Source organism: Eptesicus fuscus, chromosome 1 (genome assembly GCF_027574615.1).
Source record: "Eptesicus fuscus isolate TK198812 chromosome 1, DD_ASM_mEF_20220401, whole genome shotgun sequence".
Classification (NCBI taxonomy): Eukaryota; Metazoa; Chordata; class Mammalia; order Chiroptera; family Vespertilionidae; genus Eptesicus; species Eptesicus fuscus.
In genome coordinates, this window is record NC_072473.1 from 5628076 (window position 1) to 5638380 (window position 10305).

The 10305-nt window shown below is 47.7% G+C and overlaps 1 protein-coding gene across 1 annotated transcript; it reads right to left on the reverse strand.

The window, feature by feature from the left end:
* Positions 1-895: 895 nt before the first annotated feature.
* On the reverse strand, positions 896-3503 carry LOC129148967 (claudin-34-like). The gene is made up of 2 exons (XM_054715468.1): positions 3464-3503; positions 896-1694 (listed from the first exon to the last, which is right to left on the reverse strand). The coding sequence occupies exon 2, from the start codon at positions 1673-1675 to the stop codon at positions 1031-1033; it is 645 nt and encodes a 214-aa protein (XP_054571443.1). The 5' UTR covers positions 1676-1694; positions 3464-3503; the 3' UTR covers positions 896-1030.
* Between the last annotated feature and the right edge of the window lie 6802 nt (positions 3504-10305).

The window sequence follows — 10305 nt, forward strand, 5'->3', positions numbered from 1 at the left end:
ACCACACAGGCCAAGTTCCCGTAAAGAGCTTAATGAGCAATCAGCAAGTCCTGAGGCTGCGCCCCCGTGGGGCTTGACAGGGCACCTCAGACCATGCCCCCACCCTGGCACCAAGCCGGGGGATCTCACGCCTTATCCCCCACCTGGCAGGGCTTGAAGGGGGACCTCAGGCCACACAGGAGCTGGCCCAGGCTGGGAGACCTCAGGTCATGCCCCACCCCAGCCCAGACTGAGAGACCTCAGGCCACACACCCCGCCCCGGCCAGGGCTAGGGGCCTCAGGCCATGCCCCCCGACGTGGCCCAGGCTGGGAGACCTCAGGCCACACCCCCCAATCTGGGACAGGGCTGGGGGACCTCAGTCCATGCCCCCGATATGGCAGGGCTTGATGGAAGATCTCAGGATGCACCCCCCACCCCAGCCTGGGCTGGGGGACCTCAGGCCATGTCCCGACCCTGGCGCCAGGCCAGGAGACCTGATGCTGTGTCGCCCCATCCAGCAGGGCTTGACAAAGGTGGGACCAGCCGGGTCTGGATCTAGCCCAATGGGAGGGGGTGCTGGCTGGGTCTGGGTCTCGCACAATTTTGAGGCTCACGTGGGTGGGCGGGGACTTGACTCTGGGTTCCGTGGTGTGCCACAGACTCTGACAGGAGGAATATTTTCATATACATTTTACTAATTTTCTTTCATCTCTGATACTTCTATTATATAGAGAGGCAAATAGCAATATTAAATATTTCCTCTAATTAATCCCCTTTTAATGGGCACAAATTTTGTGCACCAAGACACGAGTTTACTCAATAATAATTAAAATCCAGATTCGGTAAGACAGGTGGAAAGTGGTTTATTTGGAATTTTTTTAATGAAAGTTCCTTAACCAATTGATGAGCCCAATTTGCACATAGCAGGATATGGCCACTTGCTGTTCAAGATGACCTTTGTCATGGTCATAAGTCCTTGGATCTATTTCATAGTTACTTCACCCCCATAAACTGCTCATCTCGGATTTGCAAACTATGCAACCGTGGATTTCACACTTGCGAGACTTGGGGGTACATTTGACTGTTGCGGGGCAGCTGGAAAGAGATGGTAAACAGCCCACTCAACAGCATCAGGCATGCAGCCGGAACCGCCAGATACACGGCGCTGCCAATCTCCTGCCGGTCCGGCCTGAACGGGATGTGGAAGGATGGCGGGAAGTGTATGCCCTCTTCATTCTTCACCGCGTGGTAGTTAGAGAGCACGGCGATGAAGATAAATGAACCAGCGACGATGCTCAGGATTCTGGAAATGAGGAACAGATTGTAGGTGGTGTCCTTCTGAAGCTGTCCCGCGTACACTCTCCGCAGGCCCATGACCATGAGCCATTTCCCCAGGAGACCGAGGAGGCTGGCGGCCAGCAGCAGGTTCTGAGCGAAGCGGATATCCATTGGCAGGTAGGTGTCAGTGTAGGTGTAGCGGTGACACACTATGGGTCTGGTCTGGAGGCTATTGGGCTGGTAAGTGCAGACCTTCCACATCCCTATGCTGGCCAGCTCCCAGGTGGGGGTGGGACTGCTCTCTATGTACCATACTCGCCAATTAGCCAGGCCCATGCAAACCATGCTCAAGAGCCATCCCAGGATGTTGAGGGATAAACCCGCTGCCTGGCAATTGGCCTTGTCGAACAAGGCCATGGCTCTGTATCCAGGGGATCTGCAAACCAATAAAGAGCGACATGAGGGTGGGACCCAGAGGCTGGAACTGCCCCCCGGGGGTGAACAGTGCTATATTGGAGAGGGAAATGCCATATTTGAGAATGGTGACACTTGACCCCCATGCTCTGCTGGCGAAGGGTCCTTGGGCAAGATTTACTGAAAGCCTTAAAGTACACAGACTTTTATCCTGCAGGAGAGTTAAGTGGTTAGAGAGTCTTCCCAACAGGCCCAGGTTGTAGAGCTCAATCCCTGGTCAGGGCACATACAAGAATCAACCAATGAATGCATCAGTCAGTGGAACCCCAAATCGATGTTTCTCTCTCTCCCTCTCTCTCTCTGTCTCTAAAGTCAATCAAAATATGTGCAAACATTCAAACAGGCAGTTCCACTTCTGGCCATTTGTTGAAAGACACAATTAAGATTGGCTACAGCCCAGCAGGTGTGGTTGAGCATCGACCTAAGAACCAGGAGGTCAGAGTTCGATTCCTGATCAGGGCACATGCCCCTGCTGTACGCTTGATCCCCAGTGTGGGGCATGCAGGAGGCAGCCAATCCATGATTATCTCTCATCACTGATGTTTCTCTTCCTCTCACTCTAAAATCAAGAAAAATGTATTTTTTACAAGATAAATCTTATATAGAAGGAAAGAAGGAAGGAAAAAGAGAGAAAGAAAGAAAGAAAGAAGAAAGAAAGAAAGAAAGAAAGAAAGAAAAAGAAAGAAAGAAAGAAAGAAAGAAAGAAAGAAAGAAACAAGAAAGGAAGAAAGGAGTGATGGATGGGAGGAGTAAGGAAGGAATAAAGGAAGGAAGGATGGGTGGAAGGGAGCATGGAAGAAATGATGGGAAAAAGAAAGGAATGATGGATGAATGGATGGAAGGAAGGAAGGAAGGAATGATGAATAGAAGAAAGGAAGGAAGGAAGCAAGGTGGACTGAAGGGAAGGAAGGAAGGAAGGAAGGAAGGAAGGAAGGAAGGAATAAGGAAGGAAGGAAGGAAGGAAGGAAGGAAGGAAGGAAGGAAGGGGAAGAAAGAATGGAATGAAAGAAGAATGAATAGAAGGGAGAAAGAAAGGAAGGATGGATTGAAGGAAGCAAGGGAGGGAGGGAGGGAGGGAGGGAGGAAAGGAAGGAAGGAAGGAAGGAAGGAAGGAAGGAAGGAAGGAAGGAAGGAAAGGAAGAAGGAGAGAAAGATAGAAGGATGAAAGGAAGGTTAGAAAGATGGCAGGAAGGAAGGATGGAAGAAGGAAGAAAGGAAGGCAGGAAGTATGAAAGGAAGGAAGGAAGAATGGATCAATAAATTGCAGGAAGGCAGGAAGGAAGGAAAGAAGAAACAAAGCAAGAAAGAAAGGAAGGGGGTAAGGTAGAAAGAAAGGAAAGAAGGAAGAAAGGGAAATAGGAAGAAAGGACGGATGCAAGGAAGGAAGGATTGACAAATGGAAGGAAGGAAGAAAGAGGAAGAGTGGATAGAAGGAAGAATGGATGAATGGAAGGAAGGAAGGAAGGAAGGAAGGAAGGAAGGAAGGAAGGAAGGAAGGAAGGAAGAGGGAGGGAGGGAGGGAGGGAGGGAGGGAGGGAGGGAGGGAGGGAGGGAGAGAGGCTTGGGTTCATCTCTCCTGTAAGACCACTGATGACAGTTAACCTGTTCACCGAGCAAATAAAAGGATTAAATAAAGTGACACACTGCCCCCCCCCCCCCCCCCCCCCCCCCCCCCGCTAAGAAATCTCAGGGCTTTCTTAACCAGGGAGAAAAATAAAGCGCAATCATTACCCAACCAATACAAAAAGGCAGGAGGAGGAAGTCTGAGAGGTCAAATGGTAGCCACTGCCAAGCAGTAACAGAAATAAGGAAACCAAACATTCTTATGTTTCCATGGCACCCAGGGCTGGTCTGCAGGCCTGTGACAGTAGTCTTCTTAAAGGGCCAGAGTCATGGAGCAGGTCTTCAAGAGGTGAACTATTGCCCTGGCTGGTTTGGCTCAGTGGATAGAGCGTTGGCCTGGGGGCTGAAGGTCCCGGTTTCTATTCTGGTCAAGGGCACATGCCTGGGTTGTGAGCTGGATCCCCAGTGTGGGGCATTCAGGAGGCAGCCAATCCGTGATTCTTTGTCATCATTAATGTTTCTCTCTCTTCTTTTATCTCTAAAATCAAGAAGATCATATTTTTTAAAAGACAAATCTTATATAAAAGAAATGAAGGAAGGAAGGATGGATGGAAGGCAGGAAGAAAGGAAAAAAGAAAGGAAGCAGTGATGGATGGGAAGGAGGGAGGGAGGGAGGGAGGGAAGGGAGGAAGGAAGGGAAGAAGGAAGGAAGGAAGGAAGGAAGGAAGGAAGGAAGGAAGGAAGGAAGGAAGGAAGACAAGGAAGAAAGAGAAAGGAAGGAAGGAAGGAAGGAAGGAAGGAAGGAAGGAAGGAAGGAAGGAAGGAAGGAAGGAAGAAAGAAAGAAAGAGAAAGGAAGGAAGGAAAAGGAAGGAAGGAAGGAAGGAAGGAAGGAAGGAAGAAAGAGAAGAAAGAAAGAAAGAAAGAAAGAAAGAAAGAAAGAAAGAAAGAAAGAAAGAAAGAAAGGAAAGAAGGAAGGATGGATGGAAGGAAGGAAAGAAGGAAGGAAGGATGGCAGGGAGGGAGGGAGGGAGGGAGGGAAGAAAGAAAGAAAAGAAAGGCAGGCAGGCAGGAAGGAAGGAAGGAAATGAAGAAAGGAAAGAAAGAAAGGAAAGGAGGAAAGGAAAGAAAGCCAAAGCTAAAACTGTAAATGCCTCGAGGTTAAGGCTAAGGATAGCCAGTTGCAAGCCGCCAACTAATCTTTATAGCAGTGGTTCTCAACCTTCCTAATGCCGCGACCCACAGGTTGAGAACCGCTAGCAGGGTCGCCTAAGACCATCGGAAAACGCAGATATTTACATTACGATTCATAACAGTAGCAAAATGACAGTTATGAAGTAGCAACGAAAATGATGTTATGGTTGGGGGTCACCACAACATGAGGAACTGTATTAAAGGGTCGCGGCATTAGGAAGGTTGAGAACCACTGACTTAGGATGTTTAGCCGCAGCCCTGGCCCCCATCTACTAGACACAGGTGGCACTGTTCCCCCTCAAGTTGTGACAATCAAAATGTCTCCTGACATTTCTAGATGTCCCTTGAGGGGAAAAATCAACCCAGTTGAGAACCACTGCAATAGAACTGGTTTGTTTGTTTGTTTTATTTTTAACCCTCACTCGAGAATATTTTTCCATTGATTTTAGAGAGAGTGGAAGAGAGAGGGAAAGACAGAGAGAAACATCCATGTGAGAGAAACACATCGATTGGTTGCCTCCTGCATACCCTGACCAGGGCCCCGTGCCGGGGAGGACCCTGCAACCGAGGTGCGTGCCCTTGTCCGGAATTGAACCCGGAACCCTTAGGTCCACAGGCTGGCACTCTATCCTCTGAGCCAAACTGGCTAGGGCTAGAACTAGTTTTCAAATCAGCTACATGAAGTGTAAAGCTTGCTAAGGGATATAAAAGAACCTATTTTAGGTGTCAAGTCTTAAAATGGGTGGGGAACTTTTTTCTACCAAGGGCCATTAGGATATTTATAACATCATTCGCGGGCCATACAAAATTATCAACTTAAAACTTAGCCTGCTATATTTACTCAGACATTGAATTAACTCACCCCTAATGCCTTGGCAAGGCCAGACCAAAGGATTTCGTGGGCTTTATACGGCCAGCGGGTTGGACATTCCCCACCCCTGTCTTAAAAGGAATCATGCCCTAGCTGGTGTGGCTCAGTGGATAGAGCATCAGCCTGTAGACTAAAGGGTCCCAGGTTTGATTCCAGTCAAGGGCACATGCCCAGGTTGTGGGCTTGATCCCCAGTAGGGGATGTGCAGGAGGCAGCCGATCCATGATTCTCTCTCATCATTGATGTTTCTCTCTCTTTCCCTCTTGCTTCCTTTCTGAAATCAATAAAGATTTTTTTTCCAAAAAAAAAGGAATCACTACCATCATCATTGGGGGAAAACAGTGCTAATAATTAAACATCAAATAATAAACGAAAACTCCTGTTGCTTTGACACATTCCCTCATGGAAGTGAAATTGTACAAAATTCTGCTTTTCTACCCGTGGTGATTGATAGCAGGTGTGGTCAGGACATTGTCCGGGAGTCTGTCCCGGTTTGCTGGTGAGAGAGCCCCTGGCTCGGGCTACAGCTGCCATGGAGAGTCTTTCTGCTGACAGTGTTTGTCCTAAAAACCCCCACGTGGTTACGACTTGTGTCCTACAATTACAGAGAGATACGTTCTGGGGCCCCGAATGAAGCTACTTGGCCAAAGCAGTCGAATATAGATAGAGTAGACCGGTCAATTTTAAGTTTTATGATTTCAGAGTCCTGGAAAGTGTGGTGGGCAAGGGTTTCAGAGATGATCCTCAACTTGTCATAGGCCCTGTCATTTTTTTTTTTTTTCACCCACAGCCATGTAGGGAATCTAACCCAAGTCCAAGTGTATTGTAGAAATAATCTTTATGGACCTGGGTTGATGGTGAGAATCAAAAAGAATAAAGTTATGGATGTGTGTGCAAACTGGCCACTATATATATATATATGCATACGTATGTATGCATATGTAATAAAAATTAATTTCTATAAAAGCCTAAGGTGATGGAAGTGATGGGGGTGGTTTACAATGTTAAGCACAAATCAGGGCTGAGACACCAACCCGAGCAAACTGATCTGTGAGGCTGAGAAAGAGCCATCTGTCAGGGCTGCAGGCTCCGGCTGAGGAGACATAAGTGGGGAGGCCCCAGGAACAGATGGGGAGGCTAAACCCCCATGCAGAGCAGAGGGCCCGGCAGCTGGGGCTGATGAATGCAGATGGCTGACTGTGACGTCATGTGTCAGATTACACCCCAGTGAGCAGCTATGTTCCAGGCAAGTCCAGGCCCACATGGAGGCGCTTTGCAGACGGGGTCCACCTCAGAGATCCCCAGGGGAGAAAACAGTGCTCGGTCCTGCCTCTGTGTCCTCTATGGGAAGAGCAGAGGGAAGGGATGTGAGCTTTTCCCAGGTCTTCTTGTTCTGTTTTATCCTCAGGGTAAATGGGAGCAGAGAGGGAAAGAAATCGAGCTTTTAAAGAAGCTTCTTGCCCGGCCAGCGTGGCTCAGTGGTTGAGCATCGACCTATGAACCAGGAGGTTTAATTCCCGGTAAGGGCACATGCCCAGGTTTCAGGCTCGATCCCCAGTGAGGGGCTTGCAGGAGGCAGCTGATCAGTGGGGCTTACAGGAGCCAGCTGGTCAATGATTCTCTCTCATCATAGATGTTTCTTTTTTGAAATAGTACATTTTTATTGATTTCAGAGAGGAAGGGAAAGGGAGAGAGATATAGAAACAATGATGAGAGAGAATTATTGATCGGCTGCCTCCTGCATGCCCCCTACTGGGGATCAAGCTCGCAACCTGGGCATGTGCCCTTGATCAGGATCGAACCTGGGACCTTTCAATCTGTAGGCCGATGCTCTATCCACTGAGACAAACCAGCTAGGGCATCATTGATGTTCCGCTCTCTCCCTCCTCCTTCTTTCCTGAAATCAACAAATATATATGTTTTTTTTAAAGTAAAATAAAAAAGAAGCTTCTTGATCTGTCTTTGTTCTCTGTTTGCTCTCTAAATTACATTATAGAGTGAATGATAAGGAACTTTAATTTATGAAATTCAACCCAATAAAGTGGTCCCCTAGTCCAGTGGTCGGCAAACTCATTAGTCAACAGAGCCAAATATCAGCAGTACGATTGAAATTTCTTTTGAGAGCCCAATTTTTAAAATTTAAACTATATAGGTAGGTACATTGTTATTAACTTAATTAGGGTACTCCTAAGCTGGCCTTTGCTAAAAACTCAAGAGGCCAAAGAGCCGCATGTGGCTTGCGAGCCGCAGTTTGCTGACCACTGCCCTAGTCCAAGATGCTGGGGGAAAGTTTCTGAGGAAGAATTTGATCCATTCATGCTTCTGAGTGATACCACAAGCACTTTAAACAACACAACAGCAGCTGAACTTGAGACCTGTCCCTCTCTGGTGTCCCCTTGAAGTCAGGAACCCAACCCTCAGGAACCATCTGTCCACCAGTGACAGAGGCTTGGAGATTCTATCTCCTTAGTGCCTCTTGAACCCACCTTGGCTTCTCCATCCCCATTGCAACTGTCTTAATTCCGACCTTCGGGAGATCCTGCCTGGACTGTTACAATTGTTTTATCCAGCTGGCCTCTGCTCCAATGCATTCTTTCCATAACTTCTAGAATAATCTTTTTTTTTAAATATATTTTATTGATTTTTCACAGAGGGGAAGAGAGAGGGACAGAGAGTTAGAAACATCGATGATAGAGAAACATCGATCAGCTGCCTCCTGCACAACCCCCACTGGGGATGTGCCCGCAACCAAGGTACATGCCCTTGACTGGAATCGAACCCAGGACCTTTCAGTCCGCAGGCCGACGCTCTATCCACTGAGCCAAACCGGTCTCAGCTAGAATAATCTTTTAAAAACACTTACCTGTTCACATTCTTTTCCTTTTACAATTCCTGTATGATTTTTCTATTCTCAAAGGTTTTTAAACTTTTTAAAAATCCTCACTCAAGGACATGGGTTTTTTTTAGTGATTTTTAGGAGAGAGAGAGAGAAAGAGAGAGAGAGAGAGAGAGAGAGAGAGAGAGAGAGAGAGAGAGAGAAACATCGTCCAGCAACCACCCTGATTGGGGATTGAAACTGAAACCTAGGTATGTGCCATGACTGGGAATTGAACCCGCTACCCTTTGGTGCACGGGACGACACTCCAACCAACAGAGCCATACTAGCCAGGGCTAAATTTTTCTTTTTTCCTGACAGACACAGTACAGATGAAATTCATCAGAGCAACAGAATCCTACAGGCAGAGTCAGATCTTGACCAAACCCTTTTCCCCCAGGGAACTAATGCTCAGCACAATGAGTCAGGATGCCTCATTACAAGGGATGGTGTAGGTTGCATAGGCTACAATGCACACAGTTCCTTTGTGCGAGTATAAGACACCACCTCCCTTTTACAGAAGGATTTGGTTTGGTACCAATGTCGATTTCTTCGTCTTGATCAGTGTGCCATGGTTGTAGAAGATGCTACCATTAGGGGAAGCTGGGTGAGAGGGATCTGGGAAGCCCCTGTACTACCTTTCATGGCGAGATGATCAGAATTCAAGGTACATTTTGATGAATGTTTTAAGGCACAAACTCTCTCCAACTTGCCATAGACATGGGGTTTTATTTTTGGGGAGGAAAGGCAGGGATGAGAGGTGGAGTTAAGTATTAAAATCAGCATATAAGGCCCGACCCGCATGGCTCAGTGGTTGAGCGTTGGCCTAGGAACCAGGAGGTCACAGTTTAATTCCTGGTCAGGGCACATGCTCAGCTTGCGGGCTCCATCCCCAGTGGGGGTGTGCAGGAGGCTGCCGATCCATGATTCTCTCTCATCACTGATGTTTCTATCTCTCTCCCTCTCCCTTCCTCTCTCTGAAATCAATAAAAAATATATACACTGAGTGGCCAGATTATTATGTGTTCAGAGATCATATATATATATATATATATATATATATATATATATATATATATATATTTTTAGAGGCCCGGTGCATGAATTTGTACATGGGTGGGGTCCGGCCAGCCTGGCCAGGGGGAGGGGACATGGGCAGTTGGCCGGCCTGCCTGCTGGTGAAACTCCTGGTCGAGGGGACAATTTGCATATTAGCCCTTTTATTATATAGGATATACACTGAGTGGCCCGATTATTATGCGTTCAGAGATCATAATAATCTGGCCACTTAGTGTATATATATATATATATATATATATATATATATATTTAAAATCAGCATATAAGGCAAAATGGTTCACCATCAATCTAACTCTAAAACCTCTTAAATAGGTGCTTTTGCAGAGAGGGTACGCCCCTAGGGGGACTTCTGGGTATTTTGTATTTTTGGTTTTGCCACCAACAGGGAGGGGGGAGTTGCCTTAGACATTAACGAGCCACAGCTGGGATTCGAGGCTCTGTCATTGCTCAGAAAGCCCAGGATGGGGCAGGACCCTCCCGAGCCCCGAGGGCCGTCTGCATGTCCTGCTAGACACTCACGTGTGCAGAAACCTGCTCGAGATGATCGGACGCTGGACCACACATCGCTTTCCAAATAAACAGCAAGTATCTCGGCGCAGCTTTCCTAAACATGGGATTTTTCGGGAAGTAAACGACTGCATAAATCAGAAGGCTGTGTCCTGTTTGGCACGGAACTTGAGCACAAGTTGTTCAGGGTTCCGGGGAATCATGGCCCGCCGGTCGGTCTCCGGTCAGGCGCACCTGGTGCTGCTGGCACGTGGAGCTGCTGCATTCCTGCTGATCCCACCGACAGGCCCAGGCAGCCCCCGGCTTCGCTTCATCTTCCGGTGCAGCTTCATGCAGATCCAAAGGCGTGTGATTTTATTCTAAAGTCTTTTTAGCCCTAACCGGTTTGGCTCAGTGGATAGAGCGTCAGCCTGCGGACTGAAAGGTCCCAGGTTCGATTCCGGTCAAGGGCATGTACCTTGGTTGCGGGCACATCCCCAGTGGGA

Coding starts and splice junctions, on each gene's coding strand:
- LOC129148967 (XM_054715468.1), bottom strand. CDS start 1,675: ATGGCCTTGTTCGACAAGGCCAATTGCCAGGCAGCGGGTTTATCCCTC.